At 48.5% G+C, this 20,229-nt stretch overlaps 1 protein-coding gene across 4 annotated transcripts in view; it reads left to right on the top strand.

Moving 5' to 3' along the window:
- The first annotated feature begins 259 nt into the window (after nt 1–259).
- The window catches only part of Slc44a1 (solute carrier family 44 member 1), a 167,879-nt gene continuing 147,909 nt past the window's right edge, over nt 260–20,229 (top strand). For 3 of the 4 annotated variants that reach the window (XM_040738298.1, XM_040738294.1, XM_040738304.1), the window contains exon 1: nt 1,481–1,624. In XM_040738298.1, the coding sequence (XP_040594232.1) occupies nt 1,592–1,624 (33 nt within the window). In that variant the 5' untranslated portion in view covers nt 1,481–1,591. Of the gene's footprint in view, nt 281–1,480; nt 1,625–20,229 lie in introns of those variants that run through there. The other variant, XM_040738309.1, reaches the window with a different exon arrangement.

Raw genomic sequence — 20,229 nt, 5'->3', positions numbered from 1 at the left:
CTTTGTCCTTTTATGATACCCTCCCCCGCCCGCCTCCTTAGATTTCTCCTTTCCATGAACAGTCAACTCCAGGGTTCATTTCCCTCCCCTTTGACTTTGGTTCACCTTGAAATCTGTCCTTTGTATGGCAAGGCGGTAGTCTAGCGTCTCACTCCCCTGTCCCCTTTCCAAGCAGGCCTTTCGCTTCAGTCTGAGACACTTCTGACAATCACGAAATGAGACACGAAGGTTCATGCGAGTGATGGACACATGCCCGGTGCTGTGACCCTTGACCATGACTGTGTGTATTCTCGCCATTCTTGAGCGGCTCTCGCTTCACTCTGTCTCTAAAGGCTTTTTAAGCGTTGGGAATGTCTTACAGGTTGTATATGCCTAGTCTAACTTGTTGCTACCTGAGCTTATACGGGTGTATTATTATTATTATTTTGGTAAGAGAATAATAGCAGCTTTGCTTTTTTTTTTTTAAATCGCCTGTTTAACCTTGGTGTCAATACATTTCTGGGATATACCGTAGCGTCCCGGTAAATTTCGGGTATGAACTGGTGCGCGCGGGCGCGCGCTCTCTTCGGTGGGCAGCAAAGTTTAGTGGGGATCAGAACCGTCTTCGACGTGCAGGCCCGGAGCACCGCCTGCGCGCCTTCCATTCCTGCCTCTGTGACTGCGGTTCGCACTTGGCTGCCGTGGTTGTCTGTAGGCCTCTCGCTTCGAGGCTCAGCGTCCGCATCGGCAAAACGGGGGACGGGAGCAACAGATGAGTTTCTCCCTCCGCGTCCCCCGCCGCCCACTCCTCCTCCACGGGGCCGGGCTCGCACGCTTTCTCCGGGTGCAGCAGGCGTCCTCCAGAGCCCTAGAACGCTTCGGGCCAGTGCCCCGGGTGGGGTGCCCGCCCCGGAGAGGGAGCCAAGCCCCGGGGGGCCCTCCCGGCGCCTCGTGGGTCCGGACGCCGAGCCCCGCCGGGTGCGCGGGAGCCGCGGCCTCGGACGCCCTGGGAGGGTGGGGGGCGGCGGAACGCGGGGCCTCGGTGCCACCGCGAAATGGGCCCGGCGCCGCGCAGGCTCCGGCGCGCGCCCAAGGGCCCGGCCTCGTTCCGGCTGCCGTGGCCCGGGCGTCCGCGCGGCGCTCGCTGGCGGGGGCGGGGGCGGGGGCGGGGGAGGAGGGGCGGGGAGTCTGATGGGGGACGCGCGCGGCGGCGGCGCCGGGGAGGAGGCGGCCGCAGCCCGGGAGAGGGAGAGGGAGCGGGAGCGGGACTGGGCGCGGGTGGTGGGAGGCGGGGGCCAGGGGGAGGTGCCGCCGCCGCCGCCCGCCCCTTTCCGCTGGGAGCAGCTGCAGCCGCAGCAGCGGGAGGAGCGGAGCCCGAGCCGCGCAGCCGCCGCCGCCGCCGCCGCCGCCGGGGGGATGTGGCCGGCGTCTGCCCCGAGCCGCGCCGCCTCCTGACTTCTCGCCTCCGCCACCGTCGCCGCCGCCGTCGCCGCCGAGTGGTGCGGGGCCAGGCCGCGCCCTCCCCGGGCGCCCGCCGGCTCGCATGCCGAGGGGCTCCGGGGCGTAGCTGCGCGCCCGCCCGGCGCCGCCTCCGGGCTCCTCCGGCCCCGCCATGGGCTGCTGCAGCTCCGCCTCCGCCGCGCAGGTGAGGGGCTCCCGCCTCCCGGCCGCCCGCCCGCCCGCCCGGATGCCACCCCGCGCCGGTGCGCGCCCGCCCGGGGCGCCCCTGCGGTGCCCTGCGCCCCCCGGGTCCCCGCCGACCCCCTGTGTCCCCGCCGCGCTCCCTTCCTCCCTCCCTCCCTCCCCCGCTTTCGCACCTGAGCCGCTCGCCCGCAGGTAGAGGCGCCCGGGGCGCCCGCCCGCTCTGCCCCAGGAGGCATCCCCTTCCCTCGCCTCGGGGCCCGCCTGCCTGCTCCCCACCTCCGCGGAGCCCCCCGCCACCCCGACACTGTTTCCCGTGTCCCCAGAAGGTGCGCCCCGGCTCGGGCTCTTCACCTCTCCGCCACCTTATCCCAGTTTCCGCTCCATTTAAGGAGCTGCCCGTTTCCCCCTGGCCTGCGGTCCTCTCGGGCCGGGATCAGGTGCCTCGGGGGTTGTGGGGGTCCCCGTGCCCTTCCAGGGCCCATTTCACAGATTCTCACCCCCTGGTTCCCCACCCCATCCCCCCTCTGTGCCTTGACCCCGGGCACCGCGGCCTCTCGTCGCCCCGAGGCCCCTGCGGGAGCGCGGGGACTGGGCTGGGAAGGAGATTGGGCACCTGGTGGGTGACGGGAGCGTTGCGGAAACTCCCTCTTTGTTGCCAGTGTAACAGGAGGAAGAGGTGCCGAATTTAGTTTTTCTGTGGGCACTGGCTGGATGTTGTCGCCGAGGGCTGAGATGCAGAGATTTTCTCTCAGCTGCCACCCTGCCCCCATCCAAATTTCGCTAGCTGCCTTCTCCCTTTCCAGATCAGAGCCTCCAACCTGGGTGGAAATGTTTGGACAACTGTGTAAGGATCAGCTGTAATAGAACTTGACTGCTGGCCACTAATAACTGAGAGGACCTGTTTGTAAATTACCTAATTTAGTGGATTAGTGAGTGTATTTACAAATACGATAAAAAGCAATCAGGAATACTGCATCAAACTGTCTGGTGGTGGTGTATGAAAAATAGGCTCTGACAACGCCTGGAATGTTTCTCTACAGTTTCATTAGCGTAGAATTTAACAGTAGTCTGTGATTTTGGGGTGGGGGCGGGGGCGGGGGGATATGCGCTTGCCTCTAGAAATAAAGGCTGGCTGGTTTCTTGGTGAAGAAAAATGCTAGTTTTGGGGGAAAATTCCTCTAGAGATGTAGCATCTGTGACACAAGTGTTTGCTGCTAAGTGACTATATATAACTCAGTTTTAAATAACCTGCATACTTGTTCTGAAAAATCTGAGATCTGTCACAGAAACGACTGAAATTGAGTGGAGGACATTTATAGCTTACTGGGCGTTCATCCTGTTTGCCCAGTTCTTAGTTTGGGTGGTTTAATTAGTTAGTTAAACCTTCCTATTCATTTACGATAGCAAAGAAAAACCATGTGGCTGGTGTTAAGGCAGGCTGGTCAGGGCTTTCGTATTAGCACATAGAGGTGTGGAAAAACACATGTCTTTCAGCTGGTTGGGAATTTAGGGGCAGGGGGCGCATCTATTAATAGTTGGGCGTTGTTCATCTAATATTTATTTAGGTACAGTTTTCTGCAGAAAGGTGTCTTTCACATTGCCTTTTCGGAATTGGGCTCCGGGCGCATGCTCATTTGGTGGTGAAATACCTTTAAGACTGGAAAGTATCCATAGTTAGTGAGTGGCTTGTTCAGTGCGTGAACGATGGTTTGGAAGGGATGGGTTCTGCACCAGAACTCTTTAAATGGGCGGTTGGTGGGTCATGTGACTGCCTTGCTGCACGTTGTAGTGTTGCAGAATGCACACTCCTTTTCCTCCTCCGCCCCTGCTTTCTGCATGCCATGTTCTACAGACAAGATTCCTGTCTTGCACCTGGAGGGGTGAATTTTTTTTTAACCACTTTGAGGATTTCTGTAACCAGTCAACAGTTGTTTACAAGCTTTTGACTTCAGGGTTAGGGACTTAAAGTGCTCAGTGGAGCATTGAGGCAGGTTTTATGTACAGGGCTGGACATCATTTTTTTTCTTATTTTAGAATTTTGGGCACCATTCTTCATTTATGAAGTGTTCTCAGTCTCCTGACTTTGTAACACTCAGATTTGAACACATCAAGCACTTAGAATGCTCTTGTATGTAGTGTGTGGTGTTGAAATTAAACAGGGATACAACTTTAAATGTACTCTAGATGCAAAACTGCAAATTAGTGAGCTAATCTTAGGGGTCATGAATATATGTTTGATTTTGCTTTCTACTGGATTGGGAATTTCTTGAGTGTATTAACTTCTTTTGTTTTCCTAGCTTTCCACTTACTACAGTGCCTCACTGTGTCTTACAGAGCGGTTCAGCTGTGGCTATTGAATGGAGTGCGTACTTACATTTGAACATCTGGCTAACAAGTCACTGATTATGAACCCCCAGCCCTGACCTGTGTGATTTCTGTGGTCTGGTGGTCTAATCGCACCAGACTATCTGCTCCTGAACTGAAACCCCAACTTTGTTAAGTTAAAATTCACCTTTCTCCCACATTTATTCCTGTTCTGTCAAGAGCACCACTCGTAAAATGGAGCAAGTTCTTCCCTTTTCTCCTGACACCTTGCATAGTGTGTATTTATTTTAGTTGGTACTGTGACTGTAACAGTGATGATGCCCTGCATAACCTATCAAAATATCATACTCGGGGGTCTCACCAGTCATTTTGAAGCTAGGCTTTATCAGTGTATGTAAAGTACATTTTATTTTCTTGCTTGGGTTGGGTGTTGAAGTATAATTTAATTCCCCTCCACGTTTCTTACTATGTTGTAGATGCTCATAAAACAGTTTATGGTCTTCTGAACTTTGATCCTCTGTAGTTCTGACACTATTTTTTCCCTTCACTATATCTGGGAATCATAATTTCCCATCAAAATAATCATCCTGCTTTAAGAATTAAATTTCAAATGTCATATGCTGGTATGTCACTGCTATGGTAGCAAACTATTTACAAAGTATCCTATACAGTATTGATACATAGTAACATGTGTCTTGCCGGAAAACTCTTAGGGTGATTTCTCTCCCCCTTAATTAGTAACCATTACATGTTGTTGGAAATTGCTCTAAACAAGCCAGCACATGATACCCTTACTCTACAAATGGATTTGAAGGAAGTATCAAAGTAACATGAGATGGCTTGGAGTTTCTTTCTACAACACTAATCCTCCCTAAGACTTTTACAATTTATTCCCATCTCACCATAATTTGTTTCTTTTGCTATAACCTGACATAATTTCTTCTTGTAATGTTACACTTCAAAGTTCATTTGTAAATCTCCAATCTTTTTATTGGGGGGGTGCACTGGATAGTTTTGTTTCCTTTTTTTCCCCTTTGGTTTTTCAAGACAGGGTTTCTCTGTATTGCTTTGGAGCCTGTCCTGGAACTCACCGTGTAGACCAGGCTGGTCTCAAACTCAGAGATCCACCTGCTTCTGCCTCCCAAGTACTGGGATTAAAGGTGTTCGCCACCACCGCCCAGCTATCTCCAAATTTATTAAATGTTCTTTCCCACTGACAAACCAGTGTAAATGAAGGAGGTTTGTGAACCTCCTTACTTAACAACTTTTAAGTCTTTGTCCTTAATGACTAGATCGTTTCTTACAGCAGTGCTTTAAGGGCAGGAGATTTCTCAAGCTTCTGAAATTCCAAGTCCTTTAGTTCTAACCTCAGAATTGGAAAGAAAGAGGGAAGAATGTTTCCATTTGAAGAGACTACCCTTCATGGGCTTCACTTTAGAAGACTCGAGCACTGTCTTGTCCCGAACCCTTTCAATTGAGGGTGACATACTTAACTGCCATTTCTTAGCCATGCTAATGTATTTGGAGAATGATGAAAAACAGGACGAGTTTACCCATTACCATTTGAATAACTTACAACAATTTTCTAATGCTGTGTTCACTCCAGCTTTGTAGAATTTGAAGTCAGATGATAAAAAATGAAATTGGAGGATTAGTGGAATCACTGACAGAGACAAAGTTGTTCAATTAAAAACGTGATCTGGGAAGCAAACTTCATCGAGGCTCGAAAATGGTCATGCCAAAAAATACAAAAATAAAAATATGTAAGACAACTAGCTTGGTGGCCAGGCCTGTAACTCAGGCAGTCCTAAGAAGGCTGGAGGATTGCTGCAAGTTTATAGCAGTGGGAAGAGTTAGTTCCCAGGCCAGTCAGGGCTGCATAGCAAGCCAGCAAACACCCAGTGTGTTAAAAAGTTAATGAATGTTAGAATTGGCTGGGATATAATATAGAAATGGTAAGTCGTTTCATCTATATTCAGAGCCATTTTCTTGTGTTTACATCTGTAGTAATTCGGGTTGATCTTACTTCCATGTTATAACCGAAGAAATTGAGACTTGGAGGTCAGGAAGGTGGCTGGAGTCACAGAGGAACCCACTTGCTGGCTAAGGCATCTTGACTAAATCTAAAGCTGCCGTGCGTTTTTTAAAGATCTGTATATAAAGGTCAATTTAGGGAACCGTCAAGGACCATGGTGTGACAAAGCAGGGCTTCTTCAGTGGGAATGCTTCCAGATTTAGCAGGGGCTCTGTGTCCATACTTTTTGACATGTTAGCATTGCCATTTAACGTGCTACCGACATGGGGAGGGTACTATCAGTGCAAATGTATCTTGCTACCGGTCATTTCTTCTGCACACCCCTCCCATGCTCCCTTCCCACAGAATACTAGGGGGATCTTCCAGTTTTGTGGGTTTGGACTTCGTTTTGTAGACTGTAAGAGATACTAGACACCAAGCAGCGTCACCCCACCATGTTCCTGTTGTGTTGATCTAAACTACAGCTCAGAATCAGGAAGCTGTTGGATATAACAGCTAGTTTATGGGGGGTGGCTGGAACCCTTGCTGTTAATTCTTAGTATCTTAATTGTTCCCAACCTTGACTACTCATTAGGGTCACTGGGGAAGTTTAAAAAAAGCCGATGCCTCTCCTGGGGCTCACTCCTGGGGATTCTGGTTTAACTGGTTCAGTGGTACTGCCTGGGCATCAACGTTTTGAAGAGACCACTGGCAACTGAGACAACCACCTTTGTCCGGGCAGTTCTGTCTCCAGTGGTTTCAATTACAGCCTGTGAGGACAGTTCCCAGACTGAACCACTAACCTGAAGCAAGCCCCTTCTGCCCGGTGGGTCCCAGCAGCCGACTGACACTGGAACCTTGTGTGGGTACTCAGCTCACATGTCTGAAATCCAGGTTGGCCTCCAAATGGTCCTCAGTGATTGTCTCAGTGTATCTGGTTCTCTGAGTGATGGCCAGTGGTTGCGGGACTAGGAGGCCAGAGTCCTGAAGACTTGTCTCCTGTTCTTCCAAGCCTGTCACCGTGTCTTGCCAGCCTCCCAGCTAAGCGTGATCTCTATGTCCTTTCGGAGTCCCACCTCATCTTCCTCCCTAGTGCAGCCTTAATGGTCTCCGAAAAGTCCAAACTGACTGGCTGTGCTCCTCTCCTGCTTAAAATCAGTCAGTGGTTCTGATTACTCTGGGGACAAAGACTAGATTCTTCTAGCATTCCGCAAGACGAGCTGGTACCCTCTGCACCTCCGTCCGTCCATCCTCCCTTCCCTCAGGGTTTCAGCTTCACAGGTTCTTCAGGCAGTACCCTGAGGTACTCCTCCCCCATATTGAGAAGGCCCCCCACTTTTCCCTCTGTCTGTCCTTCCTCTGTCTGTCCTTTGACTGGCTAATTCAGTTGCATCCTATGATTCACTTCTTGGGAGATTTTTCTGAACCTTCAAACTAGGCCATGTCTCCTCATTAAACTTGCCCATTCATTGCCTTGGGTTTTCTCTTCAGACACATAGTAGTAGCATAAGCATGTAATTATAGTTACTATTGATGTCTAGACCATGAGTCTGCCTGCCATAGCCTATGGATAGAGTCTGTCCCCCTAACCTGCTTTTATATATGGCGTGCAAGCTGAGAATGGTGTTTACACTTTTGATGAGATGATCGAGATGAATGTGCCCGAGACAAACAGAAAAGAGTGTTGTTCCCTGAGAAGTGTATGACATTCGGATGTCTTGGCTTCAGAGTAAGGTTCTGTTGTGCCCCGACCCACGTGCAGCTGCTTCCCTGTGCAGGAGGGAGGAGAGTGTTCTTGGAGACCTTAGCCAGCACAAGCACCAGGGTTCAGTCTGGTCGTCTACATAGAGGGCTTGCTGACCCTTGTTCTGCCCTGGGCTGGGGAGGGGGATGATCTTCTCTCCTGCTGGACTCTTCTTAGCTGACACTGATTCACACAGGTACTCAGGGAAGTATCTGAACAAGTTAAACCTGTGTTCTTCCTACCCATGGTGGAGGTAAGCTACTTTCCCAACTCTACCGCTTTCAAGTCCAATGTGGACTTTTTTCTTAAGGACAAATTCTTTTTTAGATTAAGTCCCAGCACAATTCAGCTGTATCCTTAGAGGCCTCTGGTGGACTGTGACTCATGGTTGTTTTTGCCTTCTCTTTTATTGATTTTTGGTTTCTTATTTATTTGAAGTGGGGCATGCTTTTTTTTTGAGAGTGGCATTTTTTTAGTATATTTTATTATACTTAATTAGGGAATTTCAACTTTCGTGCTATATAAACGTATCAGTGCTCCAATGTGTTTTCAGCATAAACAGTGGTTTGCATTAAGACTTTACAAACATTTGGTGAACTGCCGGAATTTAATTTTCAAGTCTGCAGTGTTACTACTGTTAGGTGCTCACCACAACCAAGTAGGCGGTTATTTTGTAGTGAAGTTCTTAAAAAATGGTACTTAGTCTCATCCGTGTATGTGTTCATGCCTGTGGGAGTACACATGGATGTTTAGACATGAGTGGAGGCCAGCGGACAGTCTGGTGTTCTTCCTTACTCCGTCTGTCTTTGTGTTTGACATGGTCTCTCACTGGCCTGGACTCCCTAAGGGGCAAGGCTGTCTGGGGAGCCAGCCCATGGCATTGTCCTCTCTGTCTCGCTGGGTGTAGTGCACACTCGACTTTTCCACTGGGCTGGAGGGGTTGAACTCCTTCCGCTCTTCGTGCTGACAGGGACGCACTTTACTGACTGAGCTGTCTCCCCGTTCCATAGTCTTATTTTTAAGGTTGTGAGATACCCTAAAAAATGATAAGCGCAGATGTTATTTCTGGATACATTTGTATAATGTCAGGGAAAAGAAATAACTGCAAAGAGGCGACTGCCTCGAGATGTTTGAGTACCAGGGATGGGGTTGCACGCTTTACTTTATAGTGCTGTGGTGACATGGGCAAGGTCCCTCATAAGTCACTTAGGGTGTTGCAGCCAAAAGAAGGAAGCAGCAAATCACCCTTGAATCCAAATACTGGAAACACTAAACAAAACGTATTCTTTCCTGTTCAGTCCTGGGGTGGGGGTGGGGTCCCAGGGAGTTTGTTCGGTGATTCCATGATGACTCATAAAAGCAAGTGGTGAAGAGAACTCTTTTTTTTTTTTGGTTTTTTTTTTGTTTCTCGTCCCCCACCCCCAATAGTTCAGGCTGGTTTCAGATTCTGCCTCAGCCTTCTGGGTTTGGAGATTACCGGTGAGCAGTATCACGCCCTGCTCTTTCTTCACTCTTCAGTGAAGTAGCCTTTCCTCACTCAGCCCTCCCCCCCACCCTAAGATGACCGTGTCTTCCCTGATGGGCTTTTCTAAGGCTCTCTGCCGATTCTCCTTGGATGGGAATTAAGGAAGGCTGTAGTAACCCTCATCCCTGCGCAGGGTCTAGCCTGCAGCTCACGAGCCCCAGCACAGCTGTGAATGGGGCCCAACACAAAGGGATAAACTTACAGAATTCGCCATGAGAACTTGTAACTTTTGTTATTTATTTGCTGTGACAGTTGTGGGGTTTCTTCAGTGGGAACTCTGTAGATGGCAACAATGTGTTGCCGTGTCAGAAGGCTGGCACGCCTGGTAGACTAACCAGGATTTCCCTCTGGGTCGGGTGGGGGCAAAGCCACACCAGGAAGAAAGTAGGGCAGGCAGACAGGACAGACAGACAGCTACAGGTGGGAGGGCCCTGTGGTGCAGAGAGGACCGGGTAAGGGCAGCTGCCTCAGGAGTCTGCAGCTTGTAGCTCAGTGGTTTCCTTCTGTGAAATCGGGCTCCTTAGTGTTTCCTAACATTTTCATGGGTCTCCCAGGTAAACCTTTCACAATCCCTAGCTGTGAGTCACACACAAAACGACCCCCCCCAGGGCTGTAGCCCCTACTGAAGGGCTTCCTCCCTCCTTTACCACGCCCCCTGCCCCTTTCTCTGGCTGACAAAAGGACAGCTTCCAATAAAGAACTCTGAGGTTGGAGTATGGTTAAGTAGTTAATTAACATTCCTCCAAGAGTGGTCCCAGGAGAGCCTGAGGGTTCAGAGAGCCTCTTCCTTTCCAGCCCCCTCACCCTGCCTTTCCTACCCTACCCTTCCGAAGGCTGCTGTCTGCTGGCGCTCCCCTCTGCCTTTGCCCCACACTGCCACTGTCCTGCTTCTCCCTGGCTCTACACTTTGCAGCCGCGGCTGATAGAAGGTGAGGTCAGGGAGAGAAAGCAGTTAGCGGCTCTTTCCGTTTTTGATTCACCTGCTTAATTCTGCTTTCCTTTTTTTCTAAACAGATTCACACTGTTTAGAATACCCCCGATAGCCGGGCAGTGGTGGCGCACACCTTTGATCCCAGCACTCGGGAGGCAGGGGCAGGCGGATCTCTGTGAGTTCCAGGAGCCACAGAGAAACCCTGTCATGAAAAACAAAAACAAAACAAAACAAACACACACAAAAACGAATACCCCTGATAAATAAAATAAAGTGGTCTCCCAACATGCCAAATACACCTCCTAAATAAATGGATTTTGGAAGTGGAAGTAAATAGCGAATGTGTAAAAATGTTCAATTTCGTTGCTACTCAGGCTAAAGGCGGGGCACCCCTTTATGCCAGTGACCTTGATATAAGTTAGCAGAATAATATTAATTGCCTCTGTGGTTTTGACTCAAATAGACTTTATCGATTTGCTGAATAAATTGGAGTAACCCTCTTGGGGTACTGCTTGACAACCTATGCTGAAAGCCATTTAAAAAAGTGTTGACCTCCTCTAGTAATGTAAAGTACAGTCATATGATGTGCAGGAATGCTCCTGCTGTGGCCTTATTTGCATATGCTGTTTATTTATTGTGGGCAGGTGCGTGAATGCGGAAGCCAGCACTCCTTCCCAGGAGGGCTTCCGGACTTGAAGTCAGTTTGCCGCTAGGCTTGGTGGCAGGTACCTGTAACCACTGGGCTGTCTTGTGGGCCCTGTTGTGTTATTTATAATAGCAAAGGAGTTCAGCTTTAACTACTATATATTTTTTTTATTAAAAAAGCTTCATTTTTTAAATATAAAATCCATTTGCATTTAGTGTGCTGGACTTGGCCACTGCCCCTAAGTCCTCCCTTAGTGGTTAAGTGGTGGTTGGCCTGCTGCCAAGGGTGTCATCCCTTCTCTGAGAGGCTGATGGGACCAGAGGATTGAGTGCCATTATTTACCAGAAGGCGCATGAGAGCTGCCAGACTGCGAGTTTGGGTTTCAGTCCCAGCACTTATGTGGGCTGACGTCTTAGGTCATTGGTACCTTGGTTTCACCAGAAGAAAGTGGAAACTTCATGGGCTTGTATCAAATTATACAAATGCTAAGAATATCTCAGAAGCTTCCGTATTAATGTAAACTGAAAAGTTCTATCACCCATGCTCCCGCTAAAAAGGCAGTCTTGGATTTGAACTTTGGAATATTGACCCTGAATCCAAAAATATTCTTTATGTTAGGGGGATGAGTGTTGAGAATGAAATAGGCAGTAGCCAAGTTGGGTCTGGGAGCTTAGGGAGTGAGGAAGCGGGGGTGCAGGTGTCGGCTTCCTGAATGTGACTCTTCACCTCACCTGCACTTAGGAAGAGTGAGGTTAGAGAAGGGAGAAGGGAGAAGGGAGGGAGGGAGGGAGGGAGGGAGGAAGGAAGGAATGAAGGAAGGGAGGAAGGAAGGAAGGGAGACCAGCATTGGAAAGGATAGCATGGACCAGCAAGGAGAGAGACATGAGCTGCTGCATTTCAGTATGGGAAGGCGATCTGAGCGGGGAGGCTGGAAGAGACGCCGAGAGAGGGAGTTCATGCGTGAATGGATGGGAAATGGGCAACCATGGGGCATTTGAGGAAGACCAGCCTAACCACGTGCCTGTGCTTATGGGGGGATGATGCGGAGGCCCCCGAGGAAACAGAAGAGGCTTTGTGAAGCTGGAGTAAGAAAGGCTTTCCTGCCTGCACGTGGGCATGAAGGGTAAGCAGAGGGACAGGACAGATGGTCTGAACGGCGTTCAGACTTCCTCTGCAGTGGGAGGAGGCTGCTGACGTTGGTGGACTTGGGAATGGATGGGGGCTAGTAAGTGGGAGAGGCAGGAGACTCGCATTTTGAATGGGCTCAGTAGAGGTGATCTTGGTGCCTCCAGCTAGTGAGTCCCCCAGTCACCTGAAGATCACAGATAGGTTTGGGAACATGCTTGGCATCATGAGCAGGGAGGCGCTTCAAGCAGTTTCCGGGGGGCAGGGGAAGGCACTGCAGTAGTGACTTGGAGAGGAAGAGCTTCCTTTTGAAGGATGTTTTGGGAGACGGAAAGCCTGGGGCAGGTCTCTTGCCAGGAACACGAGACACTGCCTGCTCACATCTTGACAGATCCAGAAGTTAGACATGTCAGTTGAATAGCAAGGCCATCTACAACCCTCAAAGGTTTACGCTGGTGGCTCACCCCCAAAGACCAGTGGCTGTCAAGACAGGTTCCACAGCCTTTCACAGTAGCACCACCAGGTGGGGACCAGGGATTCAGAACCTTTAGCCTGTGGGAACCATTACAGACTGACACCGTAATAGGCACTAAATGGGGGCAGATTGCCAGTTACTGCTGGGTGTCGATTGGAGAGCCGAGGCTGCACATTTCCTGTTGTGTTCTCAGATCTAAGGTGACCACCGGAGTTAACTTCCATTTATAGATGAAACAGACTCAAAAATACTAGGTAGCTAGCTACTCCAGTGACGCCTAGGAGTGTAAAACCAAATTAGTTCCGAGGGTATTCCTGTTGCTTTTGTCTTGCCTCTTGAATTTTATTAAGAACCACTACATGAAGGTGGTGAGATGGCCGTACCTTACGTACGTCACTTTTGTTACGTGAGCTCAGATATTATACATGTGCTTTGTAAAATGTGGGGAGAGGGCACTGATTGTATGAGGGACACCCGAAACCCTTGTGGTGCGGGGGGAGAACTGACTGCTGTGGACTGCTTTCTGAGCTCCAGTTCTGCTGTGCCGTGGGCTCCCCATATGTAGAATCACTTTTAAAAGTGTATGTTGGTTAGTGTGTGAAAACTTGGAGCAGGGTTCGTGTAAGTGCTTTTGTTGTTTTGTTTTTGTTTTTTTGAGACAGGGTTTCTCTGTGTAGCCCTAGCTGTCCCGGAACTCACTCTGTAGACCCATGCTGGCCTCGAACTCATAGAGATCCTCCTGCCTCTGCCTCCCGAGTGCTGGGATTAAAGATGTGCGCCACCACCACCCGGCTGTAAGTGCTTCTTATAATACTTGAGACTCAATGGCTGTATTTCCTCCTGGGCATTCCTGTATTGCCTCTGAGAACTTAGGTCTGGGAAAGTTTAGAAGTTTATCATGGAAGTCCGTTTGTTAATGTGGCTGTGGTCTTGTCTTTCCCTCAGAACTCACTGGTTCTTACACCTTACACACACACACACACACACACACACACACACACACACACACACACACACACTATGTATATTTTTTGCCTTATTGGCTTGTTGGTGTTTTGAGACAGTTACCGACTGCAAGCAGATTTTGGTAGGGAGCATGAGTCTAGTTTGGTGGTACTTTAAACCTTTTAAGAATACAGTTTAAATTGAGAAAGTAAACCACCACCAAGTGGAAACATTTGTTTCTTTTGAGTTGCTAACAAGCAAGAGAGAGTGAGACTTGCCCGCCGGCGGTGCTGCTGCTTGATGGTTGACTCCTGCCTGGTTGGGGTGGTTCCATGTTCTGTCTGTCTCACTTAAAGATACAGATTATTTCTGCAAAAATACCTTGATCACTACCTGAGGCATGTGCTCCTGATCAGAGGTCTGTGTGGTGTTCCTCCACCAGAAGTGCCGCAATCAGAAAAGCTGAGAACTCTGTACCCCTTCCGCCTTCTCCTTGCCCTACCTTGAGAAGTCATCATACATGGTGACATATTAAAAGGTCATTTCCTCACCCTCACTCCCACACCCAGAAGAAAGTGTGCTTGCCTGGCCTTCACTGGCTTCCCCATCCTGGAAAAGTCTTTCTGAGCACATCATCCGTTCTGTGTCTTTCCCGTTCATTTACACCCTGCAGAGTTCGCTTGGGAAAACCTGATTGAGGTGTTACTTTCATGATCAGTCCCATGATCCCGAGTGACAGACAGTAAGAGAGTTGTTGGAGGGACTGGAGTGATGGCTCAGTGCCTAAGGCACCGGTTAGTCTTTCAGAGGACAGGGCTTTGAGTCCCCCCACTCACACGGCTGCTCACAACCATCTGAAAATAACTCTGGTTCTCACGCCAAGAGCACTGTTTGCATGTGGTGTACAGACATACATGCAAGCAAAACCCCGCATATATAAAAAACAAACAAACAAAAACCCTTAACAAAAGCAGAAGTTCATTGGGTCCCCTCCCCTAACACAGATTTTTAAATCTGAACACATTAGACTTAGTCATTCAAGTCCCTCCATTCCGTTTTCTCCTTTCTTCATTTCCCTTTTTAAAATTTTTGAACATGGGGGCAGAGGGCCGCTCACAGGAGTCGTCAAGCTTGCGTGGCGGGCGTTTTTAGCGCTCACTGGCCTCTTCTGCTTTTTATGCAGTATCTCACTGTGCACTCACCCTGGCCTTGAACTCACCACACCCTTGTGAGTTGGAGTGATAGGTCCAGAAAAGCATGACCGTGCCCTCAATGTTTCTTAAGTGGGTGGTCTGAGGTCTCCAACACTGAGTTCAGTGTACCTCATGACCAAAACATCTTTTATGGGAAAAGTAAGCCAGGGAGGGGTGGCAGCTACCGACCAAGAGCTTATGGTAGAGGGTCAGTCACCGTAGCTGGCAGGGCAAAGTGAGCCGGGCAGCCCTCATCATGGCAGGCCAGGAGGCGGAGGAAGGAGAATGCAAGCAGTCAGCCAGCTTTCTGCCTCTCCCATGCATTGCATGTGCCCCCCCCCCCACATGGGAGGTGCTGCCCATGTTCACACCGGGCCCTTTCTCTTCAACTGACCTCCGCAAACTCACAAATGTACACAGAGGTGTGCCTTACCAAAGTCCCCGGTGATTCTGAGCTCTGAAGTTTGCAACGAAGATTAACCATCACACGGAGGAGGAAATTAGGGACGGGCAAGAGGCTTACAAAGGAAACTTTAGTTGCAAAACCCCAGAGTTTGAACCACTGTGGGACCATCTCTGCCAAGAGCAAGAGGGGAAACAGCTGTCTGTCTTGGGGGGGGTTCTTCTTCAGGTTTGCCACCAAGACACTAGTGGCAGTTAAATGGATCGCTTAACTGCCAATACCATCTGGATGGGACCTCACGATGGAAGCTTTTCATGCAGTAATGAGTGGAGGGCGGACTTGGTGTTAGGTAGACACAAGCCGGTAGTGAATTCCAGCGCATGTGGAGGGCGTTAGAAGACTAAAACCTTACTTTACAACACTCACCAAGACTAATATTAAATATTCCTTGTCAACTGAGGAAAATGGAGTGGGATCTGAAAATTAAAACAGTTCTGAGTTTGAAAAGGTTCCTTTTGGGCTGGAGAGATGGCTCAGATGTTAAGAGCACAGACTGCTCTTCCAGAGGTCCTGAGTTCAATTCCCAGCAACCACATGGTGGCTCACAACCATCTGTAATGAGATCTGGTGCCCTCTTCTGATGTGTACATGGAGGCAGGGTGTTGTATTCGTATTAAATAAATAAATAAATAATTGTTTTAAAAAAAGGTTCCTGCTACTTGTGGTTTGCTTTTGAACCTAATCTAAGCATGTGTCCCTCCATTATAAGGAAGCCTTCATGAAGGTAGTAATTACGGCCAGCAGATCTTGGGAAGGGCCAGCATGTGGTAGAACCGTGTGGACCACATCAGGACCGCAGGGCAGCAGGCAGATTGGCCCATGTCCTGCCTTTATAAGAACGTGGCTCTCCTTCCTTTCCTGTCTCCATCAACACATCCCTGTCACTGGCCCACCATGCAGGAGAACATGAGGGAAGCCATGCTTTCAGTGCCTGTCTTGGATGTCCAGGACAACAGGAGGACAGCTACAGATCCTAAATTTTGTTTTTTTGGTTTTTTTTGGTCCCGAGTGCCACCAGCAGGGTGGACAGCAGTGGAGTTGCAAACATGGCATGTCTCTGATGTGGTTAGGAGTGAGAAATTTCCCAGAGTAGAGAGATGGTGCGGAAGAGAAAAAGCCAGAGCATCGGAAAATGCCGCAAAATTAAGAGGGGAGTGTGAGCTGGTCCCTGTGCAGGCTCTGTTGAGCGTGTGTTGACTTGTCTGCTTGGCAGGTACAACTAAAGGATGACTTCCCTCCCAAAGTAGACAGTGCTGTGTCCGTGTGACTTGGCTGCTGGCCCTGATTCTGCTGAACCCAGTAGCCAGATAGAGTGGAAGGCAGAAATAATCAGCCTACAGGTGGGCCAAAGGTGCAAGTGTGTGCAGGTGTTTGGAAATTAAAAACCCTTAGTGTATCTCCGTGCACGCAACCATCCCCAAATGTCATTAAAGGAGACACAGTAGAGGGACATGGGCCATTGTCGATGTGCCTGAGCTGAATGGCTTGCTTAATGTAGTCAAGTGTTTGTGGAGGGGTGGGTGGTGGGTACATGGGGCCTTGCCTCAAAAAGAGAAGGGAAAATTTGTTGATCAGTCTGGTCACCTTTGCTGCTTTTACCCACGTGGCTACATCACAGATCTCTGACTCCTCAACTACCAAGAGCTCAGCTGCTCACGTCACGGTCCCTAAGTCTCATGCTTACTGGGTATGGTACCTGCTTGATGATCCCTAGCCATGCAACCACAGAATCCAGGGGCCCAGGTTTTTATATAATTTCTTACACTGTACGAGACCATCTTGTTTATGTTCCAGCTGCCCACCCCCTAACATGAATTCTCTCTTCTGCTTGTGTTTGTACCTCATCTATTCCCATGGATATGTTAGATGATTGGTAATCAAGTGTAAACATTTTTAAGACACAGCCATTGATAGGCGTGGCATAAATAGAAGTATACCTGGTAGTCAAGCGTCTCCTGTCTCTGACAGTGTCTACCTCTGTCTGCACATGGTGCTAACTCAAAGGAAGTTATCCCATGGATTTTTTTTCCCCTTCCAAGACAGGGTTTCTCTTTGTAGCCCTGGCTGCCCTGGAACTCACAGAGATCCTCCTGCCTCTGCCTTATGAGTTCTGGAATTAAAGGAATGTATAACCAAACACCTGGCCACGCATGGATTTTTTCCTACAGAAATCAAACAGTGCCTGGGGCTGGCAAAGTCAGCACCGAGTGGCCCCATGTCATGTTCTCGTAAGTTCTTCTAACAACTGAGAACTGGCAGTTTCTTGTCTCAGTAGTCAGCCCCTTTCCGGCTATTAGAGACTCTTGTTTCATGGCTTAGCTTATGTCCTTGTAACTTTATTGTTGGCCCTGACTTTGTACCCACTAGTCACATAAAATGAAATGCTGAAACCAGCCTTTAATGTTTGCCAAATTTTATGTGTGTGCTTCTCTGTCTACATCTTAAATGTAAAAAGCTGTCATACTAAAAGAGAAAAAAAAAGAAAAGTCATGCTTCTAGAGCCTTTTTTATTCGGGGCTCATTTTTCTTTATGCTCTGTTTAAAAGATTATTGTATATTGATATGTATTATTTTATATGTATGTTATATATATGTATTTTTAAAAGCTATATATGCATATGTTTTAAAGCACTAAACATTTCTAGTGCCTGTCATTTATTTTTAATTGTTTTTAATTATGTGCGCATATGTGTGTTCCTGTGAGTAGGTATGCGTGTGTGTGTTCCTGTGAGTAGGTATGCATGTGTGTGTTCCTGTGAGTAGGTATGCGTGTGTGTGTTCCTGTGAGTAGGTATGCGTGTGTGTGTTCCTGTGAGTAGGTATGCGTGTGTGTGTTCCTGTGAGTAGGTATGCGTGTGTGTGTTTCTGTGAGTAGGTATGCGCATGTGGGTCCCGGTGCCCAGGGGCTAGATGGGTAAAAGTTTTTGGAAGCTGGAGTCACAGGCATTTGTCAGCCGCCCAACGCGGGTGCTGGGAACAGACCTGGGGTCCTCTGCAAGATCAGTATGTGCTCTCGAGTGCTGAGTCTCTAAGTGCTTGCCATTTAAACGAGAAGTGCCGCCTCCCTCCCGTGTTCCGCTCGGTGGCCTGAGGCCTCCTTTGGGCGGTGTTCCTCTTCTAGCACACATGTACGCCTGCCACCTCTTCCTTCAGTTTTCAGCATCCGTTCCTGCTCAGGGAGAGGAGGGTCGAGCTCTCCCAACCCTATCCGAGCTTCTACCTGCCCACACTCTTCCTGTGGGCACCCTGGTTCTGCTACAGAGCGTGGGACTTTGGACACCGTGACTAAGTGAAGGTGCTCAGATGAATCACGGGGTGCTTTACGGCTTGCTTTCCTCGAGGGTGAAGTTTTGCTCTGCTCTTGCTCTGCTGTTTGCTTGGTTCTCTTTGCACTTAGGATTGATCAGTTTCTAAATGTTCACCTCCTTGGCTGACCCTGCGTTGTCTAAGCTCCGGGTTGGAGGCTCTTTCTGTTAAGAGTTCCTTTGCAGCGTTTCCGTTTAAAGTGACACGTTGAAACTATTGACGCCACCCACTACTGCTTCCACGCCCCTCTGTCTGTTTATGTGCAGTGAGTGTTAACATTTGGTGTGTATGTGTTTAGAACCGCTCACAGTCCAAACCAGCCTCCAGAGTAGCTGGGGTTACAGGCATGTGCCACCATGCCTGTATGGACTATTCCCTGTGTCACTGTGTGACCCTTATCTCTTCTGCCTAAGTCTGGCTTGAAGTCTGCAGAATAGGAAGATATTTGTACTTCATGTTTTCTCAGATAATTACTACATGTTTGCATGGAATATCATTTCCCATTCATAGCCTTTCTCTGATGGAGTGTGTGTGTGTGTGTGTGTGTGTGTGTGTGTGTGTGTGTGTGTGTGTATGTGTTTTCCAGTAACATGAGTTTCTTAATTCATTCAGCCCACATGTATCATTTAATCGGGAAGTTATGCGTATTTACATTTAGAGCTATTATTGGAGGACATATACTAATTTGTCCCTTATTTATCTTAAATACTGGTTTACTGAGTTGATAATATTGGATTCTTTCCTAATTATTTGTTTATCCATTCTTTTACTTAGATTTATTCTTATTAAGCAAAAATTTTAATAACTTGCATTTTTTCTTCTTTTTTGATATAAGGTCTCTCTTTTTAAAACTATGTGTATGTGTGTCTGTCTGTTTGTCTGTGTGGGTGTGTTTGTGTGTTTATTTGTACTACATCATGCAGTTGTCCTAAGGGTTTTAGATTTTCTGGAGCTGGAGTTACGGGTGACTGAGCTGTCTGACACTGGTGCTGAGAACTGAACCCAGGTCCTCTGAAGGAGCAATGACTGCTCTTAACTGCACAACTAGGTTCCTAGCTCTTGTTTTATTCTTAGGTATCCCTAATATTTGAGTGGATGTAAAATTCTAGGTTGGAAGTTATTTTCTTATATTTAAAAAAAAATTGTGGCTTGGGGAATTCCTACCCAGGGCCTTACACCTGCAAGGCAGGAACCATAACGCTGATCTACATGCCAGCCTTTTGCTCAGTATTTTATGTTTTTTTTTTTCATTTATTCAGCGGTTATGACACCAAGATTCCTTGTAAACAAATGAGCTGGAATTATGGTGCAAATTTTTGTTATTTCATTATTTTTCAAAGGCCATGAATTCCACTTAAGACTGGTGAGTGGCCTGCTGGCATCTGCTCAGAGAGGAAAACGAATGCAGAGCCTCTGGGGTTCCTGGTGGGCTACACCTGTAAGACTGAGTTGTATACTGCTTTCCTGCATTAGAGTGAGCTCAAGACGCTTTACGTTTCTTATGTTTTCAGCGGTGGTATGGCAAAGTTCCTGCTTCATATTGTGCTTTGAGGTTCTGGGATTTAAGCATAGGGCTTCTTTCAAACCAGCAGTGACATTACTGTTCTCAAAGGGGATCGCGTGTTTGGCATAAACTTACTGTTGGCTGGTGATTGCGTGTAAGGTAAGAGTTACTGAAACACCTTCCTGGGATGTATGTTAGTGGAGGCTGGGTATCGCTGCTTGCTGTTTAATACAGTTAATGTGGAATCTGAGCGTGGATGGGCTTTGTTTTGCTCTTACCAATGTGTGTGCTGTGTTTTTCCTTTCCTCTTTTCCTGGTTCTGATTGAACAGGTGCCTTGTTGTTTGGAAAAATGGGCTCATATGCCATTTCATGGAAGATGGTTTGTGTAAGACTGCGTCTGGGTGATAC

The sequence above is a fragment of the Mesocricetus auratus genome, unplaced genomic scaffold, assembly GCF_017639785.1.
Source record: "Mesocricetus auratus isolate SY011 unplaced genomic scaffold, BCM_Maur_2.0 Super-Scaffold_6730, whole genome shotgun sequence".
Lineage (NCBI taxonomy): Eukaryota > Metazoa > Chordata > Mammalia > Rodentia > Cricetidae > Mesocricetus > Mesocricetus auratus.
The sequence above is the reverse complement of the archived record's forward strand: the minus strand, read 5'-3'. Positions and strand labels throughout refer to the sequence as shown.